The 14,567-nt window shown below is 39.6% G+C and overlaps 1 protein-coding gene across 2 annotated transcripts in view; it reads left to right on the top strand.

Moving 5' to 3' along the window:
• TXLNG (taxilin gamma) overlaps positions 1-14,567 on the top strand; it is a 45,232-nt gene that overhangs the window by 17,991 nt on the left and 12,674 nt on the right. The window contains exons 2-5 of one of the 2 annotated variants that reach the window (XM_069462789.1): positions 3,108-3,411; positions 5,895-5,986; positions 12,871-13,041; positions 14,359-14,553. In XM_069462789.1, the coding sequence (XP_069318890.1) occupies positions 3,108-3,411; positions 5,895-5,986; positions 12,871-13,041; positions 14,359-14,553 (762 nt within the window). The remainder of the gene's footprint in view (positions 1-3,107; positions 3,412-5,894; positions 5,987-12,870; positions 13,042-14,358; positions 14,554-14,567) is intronic. The other variant, XM_069462790.1, reaches the window with a different exon arrangement.

Genomic DNA, 14,567 nt, shown 5'->3' with positions numbered 1-14,567 from the left:
AGTGAATTGTATAATTTAAATTGGGGAATTGTATGTGAATTATATCTCAGTAAAGCTGTTACCAAAAAATCACTAATGAAACAGAAAAACTAAAAATCAGTTTTATTCCTCAGGTAGCTTTCTTATTAAAATTGATCCTAGGAGAGGCCTTAGGATTTTTTTAGGGAAAATTATTTATGCTTCCCCCTTTTCCTACAAATTGCATGCTCATTGTATTTTTGATGTGGCCTGACTCCAGGTTTTCTGGGATTGTGTGGGTTTTATTATTATTACATGTCTGAGATATTCTATTATGTGTTAGAGATGAGAAATCTTCTATTTTAATTTATCTCTTAACAGACTTTCATCAGTGTTTAAGGCTAACATTGTGGTTTTTGTAGTGCCATTCTTATGCCTAATGGTTTTTGGAGAATAGGTTGAAGGTTATTTTTAAAAAATTAGGGAAGATGGTATTAATAGTACTCATTTTTTCCCTCTGTATTTGCTTTTGTGTAAAGGGTCTTTGTTAACATTATCTATGTGCCCAACTAGTATATGGCAGTTTAATATTTGATATAAAGTAGAGATAGAACTAGTAGTTATGTGTATAATGTAGCATTGAAATTATCACTTTGCATCTGGTTTGTTGACATTAAGGCATATTAATGACTTTAAGAAGTTTCTGTGGTAATGAAATCTTCTGAATGATGTTTCCTAGAACTTCGTTGAGAATTTTTTTAAAAAAAATTTTCGTTGTTGTTGTTGCCCAGGCTGGAGTGCGGTGGCTGTTCATAGCACTCTACAGCCTTGAACTCCTGGGCTCAAGCAATCCTCCTGCCTCAGCCTCCCAAGTAGCTGGAACTGCAGGCACAGCTACCACAACTGGCTAATTTTTTTTTTTTAAGTAGAGACAAGGTCTCGCTGTGTTGCCCAGGCCTCAAGTGATCCTCCCACCTTGGCCTCCCAAGGTGCTGGGATTACAGGTGTGAGCCACCATGCCTGGCCAATATACTACAGTTTATTCATTCTTCTGTTGATAGAAATTTGGGTTGATTCCTTTTTGGGGCTATTACAAAATAGTGCTGCTTTAAACATTGGCCTTTGGATGCACGCATGTACACACTTGGGTGAAATCCTTGGAGTAGAGTTAACTGGGTTAGAAGGTATCCATATTGCCAAAGAGTTTTTCAAAGTGGCTGTGCCAATTTGTTCTTCCAAAATCATGGTACTTGATTTATTAACATTAGACTATAAAATATAAGGTTTTAGTTCCCTTAACCTCTCCATCCTCTCTCCATCCCCTTCTACTTTAGATACTGTATTTTTAGTTTTCCAGCTGGATGCTGTTATAACTCAAAATAACAAATCTCTGCTCTTCCATTAATTTTTGAAAGTAGCTTTTGTCCACTTGCGATAAGAGGAGGATACTAGACACCACCCCCTCAATTGTGTTATTCAGAAAAGGAAGAGGCCCTCTTTCATACAGAGAGGAAATGTATAGAATTTAAATTTTTGCTACAACATGTAACCAGGTAGTGTTAACAAGGGGAAAAAACCCACATGAATAAATAAGGTTACCAATATGATAGAAAAGAGCAAGGTAAAATTACTGGTACAGGAATAAAATACTGGAATAAAGGCATCTTTACCATTTGCATTATCTGTATTAGTTAGAGCAGGGAGAGCTGCTTAAAAATATCAGTCTCAAAATTTCTATGGTTTAACATGAGAAAAGTTTGTTTTTTGTTCACTTAATAGTCAAGTGTGGGTTTTCTTTGTAGGTGGGGTGGCTTTCCTATATGTACATGGGATTTAGGGTGCAGGCTGCTTTTATTCTGTGGCTCTGCCATCCCTTAGCAGCGGTCCCCAACCTTTTTGGCACCAGGGACTGGTGTCATGGAAGACAATTTTTCCACATTTTGGGCGGGTGTGGAGCTCAGGTGGTGATGAACATGATGGGGAGTGGCTGTAAATACAGATGAAGCTTCCCTTGCTTGCCTGCCGCTCCCCTCCTATGCACTCCCCCAAGTTTCATGGGAGACAATTTTCCACAGGGGGTGGGGTGCAGAGTGGCAGCGGCAGAGCTCTGTGGCCCAGTCCCTAACAGGCCATGGACTGGTACTGGTTTGTAGCCTGGGGGTTGGGGACTGCAGCCTTAGAGTCTTGCAGACCTCTGTATTCAGCCAGAATCGGGGAGAGATGGTGGAGAAAGAATTGTGCTAAGAATAAAAGTCTTGGCCGGGCGCGGTGGCTCACGCCTGTAATCCTAGCACTCTGGGAGGCCGAGGTGGGCGGATCGTTTGAGCTCAGGAGTTCGAGACCAGCCTGAGCAAGAGCGAGACCCCATCTCTACCAAAAATAGAAAGAAATTATATGGACAGCTAAAAAAAATATATATAGAAAAAATTAGCCGGGCATGGTGGTGCATGCCTGTAGTCCCAGCTACTCGGGAGGCTGAGACAGGAGGATCGCTTGAGCTCAGGAGTTTGAGGTTGCTGTGAGCTAGGCTGATGCCACGGCACTCACTCTAGCCTGGGCAACAGAGTGAGACTCTGTCTCAAAAAAAAAAAAAAAATAAATAAAAGTCTTGTTGCAGAAGGGACAGTCATTGCAATTGGTGGGACCTTCACGTGGGAGTCCCACTTAGATGTAAGGGGGCTGGGAAGTATAGTCCCTGGCTGGACACTTGTCCCATAGTGCCAGCTCCACAGGATATGGGGGATCATGGGTTTTTGGTGGATAGCTAGGTGGCCATCTCTGCTGTCCTGTCTTCTTGAGGATAAGACCAGAATAGTTATTGTTCATTAATGGGGGACAATTTAGGTTATGTTAAGGTGCTAATTATTTTAAGTGGTGAATTTTTCTAGGGAAGTAAGTTTAGATTTATAATTGAATGACATTTTTGGCCTCCTTTGCTAACACTTGTGTGATTTGTTTTAATTTCCTTATACTTTATAGTTAGGTCACACCTGTCAGTGAAACTTAGAAACTACCATGTTTACATTGATTTTACAAACTACTAAGAAAGAAAAAAGCTGTCAAACTCTGATATGCCACTGGTTGTTAACATTGATTACGTTTGATTTAGCCTCTTCTTCCATCTTTTTTCTCCTTCCTCTTCCCTCTAGTTTGAAATTGGCACAATGGAAGAAGCTGGAATTTGTGGGCTAGGGGTGAAAGCGGATATGTTGTGTAACTCTCAGTCAAATGATATTCTTCAACGTCAAGACTCAAACTGTGGTGGCACAAAAAGTAACAAGCATTCCTTGGAAGATGAAGGCAGTGACTTTATAACAAAGAACAGGAATTTGGTGAGCCCAGCATACTGCACACAAGCGTCAAGAGAGGCAGTTCCTGGGCGAGAAGCTCGAACAGACCCCCCCGATGGTCAGCAAGAATCAGAGTACAGCAGGAACAAAGAGAAAACTTTAGGTAATAATCTCTGTGCAGTGGTTGGGCATTTTCACACACTGCTCATTCTCCTTGTATTTCTGCAGCACAGTGGTGAAGAACAGGGCCAGTCTGGAGGTGCTTAGCTAATGCACCCCTTATCTTTGGTGAGGTCAGTCTGCATGTCTGCTGCAGTTATGTGCATGAGGCGAAAATAACAGAGTAGGAAGCTTAGTTATTTCTCTCTAAATAATCAGAATTTGGCTTTCTGAAAAATTTGGGGCCAACTTGACAAGTGGAATTTGACCTGCCTTGTTTGTATCTTTAACACATTGACTACTACATTAAGAAAAAAATTTTTTTCCTTGGGGCCATGGTGTTTTATTATGAAATAGAATAAAAACTTGAAAAACAAAATGATCCCTTCTAATTTAATGAAAAATTCATTTTTTATTGTTTTCTGTGTGTGAGTTATATGCAACTTGAAAAATAATTCTCAGGGCTCCCAAGGTGAAGAGATGTGTGAGTTACATATGCTTCATGAGGCCCCAGGCTCAAAACTAGGATGAGTTAAATACAACTCACATGGCAGTTAATGTGTTAATGTAGTCTGACCAAAAATTGCTGTGAAAACTATATATTTAATCAGTTTATTTCAAAACTTAGCTACAGAACTTTAGAGACAAAGTAATGTTATCTATGGTTCAGAAAATAGTTTAAGACTAGCTTTCAAGGGTGTATGTTTTTCTCTCTTGCCATGTTTGAGATTTAGGACTAAGAATGTGATATGCTAAATCTCATGAATAAACTCTGAAACCCCTTTTATTTTAGCCTCATTGGTTAGCCCTCAGTTTTTTATATGTTTTATACCTAAGATTTATAGTGTTTGATTGGCATGGTTTTGAATGTGACAGAACATTGGAATTATCCTTATTAAGTTCATTTTTTGCTACCCTGGAAAATGTAAACATTTATAGGAATATGAAAGTAATTTTAATTCCTTACAAACCAGACAAATTTCTTTAAAATCAACAACCCCAATTGTATGTTAAAAGCAAATGGAGTCTTAAAAGGTTACACATAATGTTAACATATGACCAAGGTATGTACCTAAGAGGATTGAAAATGTATCCACACAGAAACTTGTACACAAGTGTTTGTAGCAGCATTATTCATAATAGCCAAAAAGTGGAAACAACACAAATATCTGTTAACTGATAAATGGATAAACAAAATGCAGTCTATCCATACTATGGACTGTTACCCAGCCATAAAAAGGAATGAAACACTGACACATCTTATGTGGATGAACTGTGAAAACATTATGCAAAATGAAAGAAGCAGGACACAAAAGGCCATGCATACATTGTATGATTCCATTTTATATGGAATGTTCAGAATTGGCAAATCCATGGAAACAGCAAGTAGATTTGTGGTTGTCAGGGCTGGGGAGGATGGGGGAGTGAGGAGTAACTGCTAATAGGTACGGGTTTCTTTTTGTCCTGGAATTAGGCAGTGGTGATGGTTGTACAACTTTGTGAATATACTTTAAAAGGGTGAATTTTATGGTATGTGAATTCTAGCTGAAAAAACAGATGGAACTTGAGTTCTAAAATCTTCATAAAATTATAAGTTAAATTACAGTTATTTCTGATCATATTCAGTAATCACATTTAATTGTCTCTTAAAGGTCTTACTGGCCTTGTGCTGAATGAGAGAAGGTTTTGTTAATAAAATTTTATGTGGGTAGAAAAGTTTTCTTTTTTGAAGTTAGCCTGTATACCAAATACCAAGGTCATTTTTAAGATACATATTTTTTAATGAAATATATTACATATAAGAGTGAACATTTTAAAAAATAAAAATGGTACCTGTCACACAGCTTAAGAAATAAAACATTATCACTTATTTTGCAATACCATTTGTCCTTTCCTATCACAGCCACCTGCTTCTCCCTGCCAAAGTCCTTAAAATATTTTCCCTAAGGGAAGAGCTATCTTGTCATCCATTTATGTGCACTAACCTTGGTTAAAACACGGAATATACTTAGTAAATCATAAGTTATTTAAATTATTCATAGGAAAAGATACATGTCACTAGTGATTATGTGCGTCTTAGAGTGTAGTACCAACTGAAACTCCCTTTGAACGTGCTTCTATGTTTGTACTTGGTTAGGAGGAAGCTTTTAAAAATATTCTCTGCCCTTTGTAACTTGCCCTTTGTCTTAACTTGGACATCAATGATTAGGCAAGGAAATTTTTAAGCCTTCAACGAGAGTTCTTATAAATAGTTAGTAGTGTTAATGAATGAGTAAAGAAATTTAGGCATGGGGAGGGAGGGGTTCTGCTAATCCAGAATTTAAAAACAGCTTTCTTAATTGATCTGGTAAATCCCTTATTTCTAATTATAGGCATAAATTTATTTTACTCTGGATGTCAGAACATGGGAAGTGTTAGTAGAGTTTACAGGTTAGATTTGATCTCATTCTTCTTTCGGGACTTATTTCTTATCTTGTTAATCATCAGGAAAAGAAGTTTTATTACTGATGCAAGCCCTAAACACCCTTTCAACCCCAGAGGAGAAGCTGGCAGCTCTCTGTAAGAAATATGCTGATCTCGTGAGTATTAAATAAAGGGTGTGAGGGTCATATAAAATATAGTGAAATGTTTGTGTGTTTGATAAATTTTTTTAAGTGCAATTTTGCTAGAGATTTAAATGTAAAATTATATTTTATTCCAAAATTGAAGGGGAGACTGATGTCTTGGGGATTTTATTGGTTGCATAGTTTTATGAGGTAATAATATAGTGAACATTATAATGCTAAGATGTGGCATAGATTTTCTAAAACTCAGTTTTAGAGCATTTCTAAGTCACCCTTTTGATTGCTGTGTTGTGATGCCTTGGGTGCCAGTCATTTGGGGCGTAGTGGTTCCTGTATTTAACTTTTCCTATGGGAATTCTAGAGATCAAAGCTCTGTTTTGATTGAAACTGTGAGTTAGATGAAATAGTCTGCTAAAACAATACTGTGTCTCAGGAAATACTTATTTAGCATCTACTATGTGCCAAGCATTCTTTTTTCCATCTTCCAAAGAAATTGACCTCATTGGAGAGTTTGTTCTGGGCCTATGTTATTTCAAGTAGTATTAATTCTTTTTTTTTTTTTTTTTGAGACAGAGTCTTGCTCTGTCACCCAGGCTAGACTGCGGTGGCATCAGCCTAGCTCACAGCAACCTTAAACTCCTGGGCTTAAGCAGTCCTTCTGCCTCAGCCTCCCAAGTAGCTGGGACTACAGGCATGTGCCACCATGCCTGGCTAATTTTTTTTCCTATTTTTAGTTGCCCATATAATTTATTTTTATTTTAGTAGAGATGGGCGTCTTGCTCTTGCTCAGGCTAGTCTCGAACTCCTGACCTCAAGCAATCCTCTGGCCTCCCAGAGTGCTAGGATTATAGGTGTGAGCCACCATGCCCGGCCTAAGTAGTATTAATTCTGTTTTTGGAGTTAAGGAAGCAGTTTCAACCAGGAAACCCTGCCATCCTATTTAAATTGAACAATGGAAAAGTCATAGCACCCTTTGAAGGAAGAGTGGTGGGAAACTTAGAATAAGTGGTTCTAATATAAATGCTAAAATTACTGTCTTTTGTGAAATACTTAGGTGAATTTTTTTTATTTTAAACATTTTTGTTTTTCTAAAATGTATGTAAATCTTTTTTTTATTTTTTTTTGAGACAGAGTCTCGCTTTGTTGCCCAGGCTAGAGTGAGTGCCGTGGCGTCAGCCTAGCTCACAGCAACCTCAAACTCCTGGGCTTAAACGATCCTACTGCCTCAGCCTCCCGAGTGGCTGGGACTACAGGCATGCGCCACCATGCCCGGCTAATTTTTTCTATATATATTTTAGTTGGCCAGATAATTTCTTTCTATTTTTAGTAGAGACGGGGTCTCGCTCTTGCTCAGGCTGGTCTCGAACTCCTGGCCTTGAGCGATCCACCCGCCTCGGCCTCCCAGAGTGCTAGGATTAAGGCGTGAGCCACCGCGCCTGGCCTACTTAGGTGAATTATCACTTACAGTTTTTTATGCATTTTCATCTTTTGTTAAAACAATTATTCCATATCATAAACTATTACTTTTTATCAATGACCACCTATAAAAAAATTATTTATTAAAGAATGACAGTTACTTTCCCTCACTTTATAAAGTGGCCCAGGTATATCTTACTTAGCTGGCATTCAGCAGTCCAGCACCTTCTACTGTTTAGAGCAGCGGGAAACCCTGTGCATCAATGAAAATGGCCCAGAACAGTCACAAATGCAAAGATGGGGGAAAACACAGTATGGTTGGATTGCTGGCTTCAGGAAAGGAATGCTTTCATAGGTTGTGGAAGCCAGTCCCTATTGGTGCCATTCACCTGAGAATTATGAAAGAAGTAGTGGAAAAAGAAGACATGAACAAAAAAGGGAAAAGAAAAAATGGAGAAAAAAGTAAAAAATAGAAAAAGTGGTATGGAAGGTTAGCTGCCTGACCCGGTGATACACAACAGCAGACAGTCATGAATGGATTAGGAGAAGAACAAATAGTCCAGACTGTGGATCACACTTTAAGTAGCAGGGGTCTAGGGTGTTTTGTTTGTGGTTGTTTTTTTTTTTTTTTTTTTTTTGAGACAGAATCTCACTTTGTCACCCCGGGTAGAGTGCAGTGGCATGATCATGGCTCACTGCAACCTCAAACTCCTGGGCTCAACAGATCCTCCTGCCTCAGCCTCCTGAGAGCTGGGACTACAGGCGTGTGCCACCACACCGAGCTAATTTTTTCTATTTTTGGCAGAGATAGGGTCTCCTTCTTGCTCAGGCTGGTCTCAAACTCCTGACCTCAAGCGATCCTCCCTCCTCGGCCTCTCAGAGTGCTAGGAGTATAGCCGTGAGCCACTGCGCCCAGCCTTGTTTGTGTTTTTTTAAAATTTGTTTTTTGTTTTTTTGTGTGGATATGGTTATTGTTAAGCACCAGCAATAATTGCTGCATTCATTTTAGGATGTGACACATTGAAGACTTGCTTAGTGATTAATTTCTTTTTGGTATAGATTTTTGCTGAACATATGAAAGACAAAATGTGTACTGTTTTCAGAAAATATTCCAAAGCTTTATTTCTTAAAACAACACTTACTTCATTTAAAAGGTAAAGTATATAGGTTATATAGCAGTGTGGCCGCCAAGGGAGTAATCTTTTCCCAAGGATTATTCTGCAAATGTCCTTTTTGCCATCACTGTCCTCTACCCTCTTGTGACAGTATCATCATACGTCACTGTGCTTGTTGCACAGCCACGTATAACTATTGCGCAGAGCAGGTAGAACGGAGTTCTGTGCACTGTAACTGGGATTGTCCATCAGGGAGACCTTGTGGCCGCTACATTCACCAGACCACGTGGGCTCATGAGATTGTAGCATTTTACTTTTTAGCTGTGGATACCATTAACTTGATCCTTAAGTGCTTTATAATGCTATTCTTTCCCATTCTTTAGTCAATTTGTGTAGATTATTATAGTGGTTATGATAAATCTTAGTATCTGGTTGGGTGGTATATCCTCTTTACTCTTTTCATCTGTAGTATCTTGGCTATTCTTGGCCCTTGACTCTCTATAAATTTTCAATTCAATTTAGTAGTTCCATAGGGGGTAGAAACATCATTTAGGATTTTGAAGAGCATTTCATGGAATCTGTAGATGCATTTGGGGGAGAATTGCCATCCTCATATTAACAACTTAAAAAGTGGTTATCCTTATGGAAAAACATGAAATTAGATCATTACATACCACATATAACAATTAATTCCAAAGAGATTAAGGACTTAAGTGTCAAAAATTAAGCTTTAAAATGTTTAGATATTTAGATTTATTAATAGGTAAACATTTTTCCAGTCTTGCGTTAAGGAAGGATTTCTTTCAGTACAAAAAGCACTGTCAAAGAAAAGATAGTACAAATTGGCTTTATGGCTTTATGGAAATTAAGACTTTCTCTTCCTCAAAAGACACCTTAAAAGAAAATGAGAAGACATTACAGACTGGAGAGAATATATTTCCAACAAATACAATCAACAGAAAATTTAATATCAAGAATATCTAAAGAACACTGATATGAAAAGGACAAATAACCCGATATAAAGCTGGGCAACAGGCCAGGCGCGGTGGCTCACGCCTGTAATCCTAGCACTCTGGGAGGCCGAGGCGGGAGGATCACTTGAGGTCAGGAGTTCGAGACCAGCCTGAGCAAGAGTGAGACCCCATCTCTACTAAAAATAGAAAAATTAGCCAGGTGTGGTGGCATGCACCTGTAGTCCCAGCTACTCAGAAGGCTGAGGCAGGAAAATTGCTTGAGCCCAGGAGTTTGAGGTTGCTGTGAACTTGGCTGATGCCACGGCACTCTAGCCCAGGTGACACAACGAGACTCTGTCTTTTTTTTTTTTTTTTTTTTTTTTTTTTTTTTTGTTGTTGTTGAGACAGAGTCTCACTTTGTTGCCCAGGCTAGAGTGAGTGCCGTGGCGTCAGCTTAGCTCACAGCAACCTCAGACTCCTCGGTTTAAGCGATCCTACTGCCTCAGCCTCCCGAGTAGCTGGGACTACAGGCATGCGCCACTATGCCCGGCTAATTTTTTCTATATAGATTTTTTTAGTTGTCCATATAATGTCTTTCTATTTTTAATAGAGACGGGGTCTCGCTCAGGCTGGTCTCGAACTCCTGACCTTGAGCAATCCACCCGCCTCGGCCTCCCAGAGTGCTAGGATTACAGGCGTGAGCCACCGCGCCCGGCCGAGACTCTGTCTTAAAAAAAAAAAAGGAAAAAAAAAAAAGAAAGAAAGCTGGACCACAGACATGAAAGGGGCATTTCATAGAAATAGAAAAACAAAGATATCTTAGAATCATAAAGATATGAGATGCCATTTTTGGTCCATTGTAGTGGCGTAAATTAAGAAATCTGATCATACTACATTTTGGAGAGGATGTGGCTCTACATGATTTCTTATACATTGCTGCTGGGAATATGAATTTGCCAGCTACTCTGGAAAGCAGTTTCGCATTGTCATGTGGATTCAACATTTAGAAATCATTACCCAGCAGCCCCACTTCTAGGTTTGCACCCAAGAGAAATTCTTGGCATGTGCATACCAGGAAACACATATGAGAATGTTCATACCACCATGAATAATAACAAAACCTGGAAACAGCTCAAATGGCCATTGACATAAGAGAACGAATTAATAAAGTGTTTTGTGTGTATATGTGGCATGTTTTTAAAAAGTAGAATATTCTAGGCCGGGCGTGGTGGCTCACGCCTGTAATCCTAGCACTCTGGGAGGCCGAGGCGGGTGGATCGTTTGAGCTCAGGAGTTCAAGAGCAGCCTGAGCAAGAGCGAGACCCTGTCTCTACTAAAAATAGAAAGAAATTACCTGGCCAACTAAAAATATATATAGAAAAAATTAGCCGGGCATGGTGGCGCATGCCTGTAGTCCCAGCTACTCGGGAGGCTGAGGCAGGAGGATCACTTGAGCCCAGGAGTTTGAGGTTGCTTTGAGCTAGGCTGACGCCACGGCACTCTAGCCTGGGCAACAGAGTGAGACTCTGTCTCAAACAGACAAACAAAGAAAAGTAGAATATTCTATAGCCTATGGGCCAAATCTGGCCGAAGTCTGTTTTTGCACTGCCCACGAGCTAAGAATGGTTTTATGTTTTTAAGAAAAAGTTTACTAACCCCTGATGTATAGCTGCATGCCAACAATTTGGATGAGCCCTAGCAATGTAATCTAGAGTTGTGCTGTCCAAGATGGTAACTGTTAGCCACATGTGGTTATTTAAGTTAAAATTAATGTAAATTAAACAAAGTAAAAAATTCAATTCCTGGTAGACATGCCTGGGTTCTAATCCCAGAATTGCCACTAGCTGGCTAAGTGACCTTAGGCAAAGCATTCATTTTATGTTCTTGTATCTTACTTCGCTTGTGCATCTGTAAGAGAAATAAAAAGGTTTGCATTTAATATTCACTAAAAAAATATGTAGTTCCTCAGTTGCACTGGCCACGATAAAGTCAAAACTAAAACCAAAAAGACGATTATTATTATTTTGTTTAGAACTACACAAAGAAGAAATAAAATAAAAAGGGAAAGCAAAGGAAAAATGAATACGAGATTCAGGATTGTGGTGACCCAGAGTCAGGGAAGGCAAGGGAGCTACATGCCCAGGGGAAGTTACTGCTAGTGTGTGCGGAACCTGTGCTGCCACCCACTAGTAAGGTTACTTTACATCATTATATGAAAACTGGTTTTTCCTCCAGGAATTTCAGTAAAGGTGGTTTTAATATCTGTAAGTGTATTGCGTGTAAGGTCACTTGATATATTTTGATTGGCCACAAGATGTCACTCTTGCTCTTGAAATTGTGACTCAGCAACATTGCCTTCTTCAATAGAAGCTTTATTTGAAAGGTCAGTGAAGCTGCCATCTTATCTGTTAATGTTGATTTCACCTTGAAATAGACTCATTTGCTCCAAACCTAAAATTGCAGCAATTTTCTCACACACAAAGAACCCTGAATGCTGCTTACTGAGTTCTGAATTCTGATGACTGCTTCAGTACAGTAGTAGCCTGTGGGTGTTTTTTAAGAATAATAACACTGGGTGTTGATTTCCTAATACATTAGTTCTTTCTTTCTTTCTTTTTTTTTTTAAGAGACAAAGCACAATAAACCCATATTTTATATTTGGATTTCGGTGGGTCTTGTAACAGTTAGGAAATAGTCTAGACAATCACCCAGCAAAGAGCAATTCAGGATACGCTTGGCTTTAGAACTGACTTAATCCTGGCCTTCAACATTGGAGTAGGTCTGGGCTAGAATGAGGGCTCGTTCATTTTCCAAAGGGTTAAGGCCAGAAAACTTGGGCAGTGTTGCTAGTGGAGGCATCCAGTTGAAGGGTACTGTCAGTTCAAAAAGCATAGGATTCTAGCTGGAAATTGAGGAGCCCATGTTGTCTGTTGTGTCATTGAGTTGAAACCAGGAAGAAGAGCTGTGGTCAGTGTCTGGAGTTAGGCAAGTTGGCAGAAATCAAGGACCCCAGGGGATGGCAGGTCAGTATGGAAGTCAAGAAAGCCAGTGATTCAGGCTTCTAGGTTCAGATCCCCACCTCACCCAATGCTAATTATGGAATCTTGGGCTGATACATTTCTTCTATAAAACATGGATAATATAGGGTTGTTGTGAAAATTAAATAGATCTAAAGGGTTAATAAAATATTTCAGATTTATTTTTCCTACCCTAAATTTGCTCACTTTTCTATCACAACTGGAAAAGAGAGAAGGTTGGCAGCATAGCATGGCATGAAACAATTTAAATAAAATATTATACCACATTTATTTGGCTTCTTGAAAATGTGTTCCTTAGCTGTTGTTATAATTCTTACAGCCATAACTCTTAAGGTTTTTACCATACTTCCTAAATGTAAAGTGCTTGTTAATTTTAGCTGGAGGAGAGCAGGAATGTTCAGAAGCAAATGAAGATTCTGCAGAAGAAGCAAGCCCAGATTGTGAAAGAGAAAGTTCACTTGCAGAGTGAACACAGCAAGGCTATCTTGGCAAGAAGCAAACTAGAGTCTCTTTGCAGGGAACTTCAGCGTCACAATAAGACATTAAAGGTTAGTTGGTTCAGTTTTCTGTTTTTCGGGAGGGATTAGCTGATTTATAATCACCATGTACCTATTTGAAATAAATTCTTGTCTCTACTTAGAGACAGAGATACTGCCTTGCTTTCTCTTTTGCTTGGGCTGATGCCATGTGTGAAGTCATTATAAATGAAAAACCAACTGTTACTACGTGAGTTTGGGTTTCCTGTTCAAGGAAGAGCTCCTTAGTTACCTCATACTTGGTCACAGGGAGTCTAGATGGGATTGATGTTTATGCCTAAGGCTCTGCTGCTTAGAGCCATGGCTTAGGAAGCTTAGAGTTGCCAATTTTCTGCTGACCACTGATGTTGCTGATCACCATGTAGGAAAAGCTGCTGCGAAATGAGAAACTAGTTACACACTTGAGTTAAAGTGAGTTTGAGAAGGGAGAACTCCTGCTGAACTCTTGGGTGGATGTTATGGCTGCATTGCCTGAGTCCCACTCCCAGCTATTCGGTTGCTAAATACTTTTAGAATGGCACTTACACCTTCGCTGATTATAAAGAAAGTGGGAACAGGTACCCAAAGATTAGTTGGTATCACCAGGGGAAGAGAGAAAAAGAGCAAAGCCACAAGAAGGAATCTGCCTGTGAGAATGGGATGGGCCTGTCCTTGTGTATAGTTGTGTATGACTTTGAGCAGGATCTCTGATCACATACCTTCCCACCCCCCAAACAAATCCCCAAGGCCCTAGAATATAGGAGCACACTGAAAATGGATTTTCACCTGATGTGGGAGTCCTTATTTTCTTCTTTGCTTTTGAACCCTTGATTGAGATCTTAATTAAAGCAGGTGGTATTTTTTTCCCATGGTAAATCAGTATTTTGAGTGGACTGATAACTGTTTAGACATGTGCAGGTTTTTTGACACTTGTATCCCAGCAAGAGTTGAAAGTAAGCTTTTTAAAATAAAGATTCCATTTGTCCCTTGCCTTCTAGGGTGTGGAAGGTGTGACCCAGAAGGTAAGCTGCAAATGGGGCAGTATCTCTTCAGGCTGATCTAAGCTGATGCACTGCATGACCAGCCAGGAGGGACAGTAGTGAACTTTAGATAATCACATGGTGCTCACTGTATAGCAGGACGGTGTGTGTGCGTCTCTTGGTTACTCTACTTAGGCAAAGGTGCTTGCTTTTACATGAGGGCCTTCTGGTCATACACAAGGGGCAACAATGGTAGTTCAGAAGCAACACGGCGGGGCAGCAATAAATGAACCCACATCGCAGCAGCTGCTTTTGTGAGAATCTTATCTTTAGGACTATACCATTAACAGAAATTATTTTGGATAATAAGGAGGAAAATATGCAGCAGGCACGAGAGGAAGAAGAACGACGTAAAGAAGCAACTACACATTTCCAGATTACTTTAAATGAAATCCAGATCCAGCTGGAGCAGCATGACATCCACAATACCAAGCTCCGGCAGGAGAACATCGAACTGGGAGAGAAGCTGAAGAAGCTCATCGAGCAGTACGCACTGAGGGAAGAGGTACCAGTGTTTGT

Source organism: Eulemur rufifrons, chromosome 30 (assembly GCF_041146395.1).
Source record: "Eulemur rufifrons isolate Redbay chromosome 30, OSU_ERuf_1, whole genome shotgun sequence".
Classification (NCBI taxonomy): domain Eukaryota; kingdom Metazoa; phylum Chordata; class Mammalia; order Primates; family Lemuridae; genus Eulemur; species Eulemur rufifrons.
This window is presented reverse-complemented; position numbering and strand designations above follow the sequence as displayed.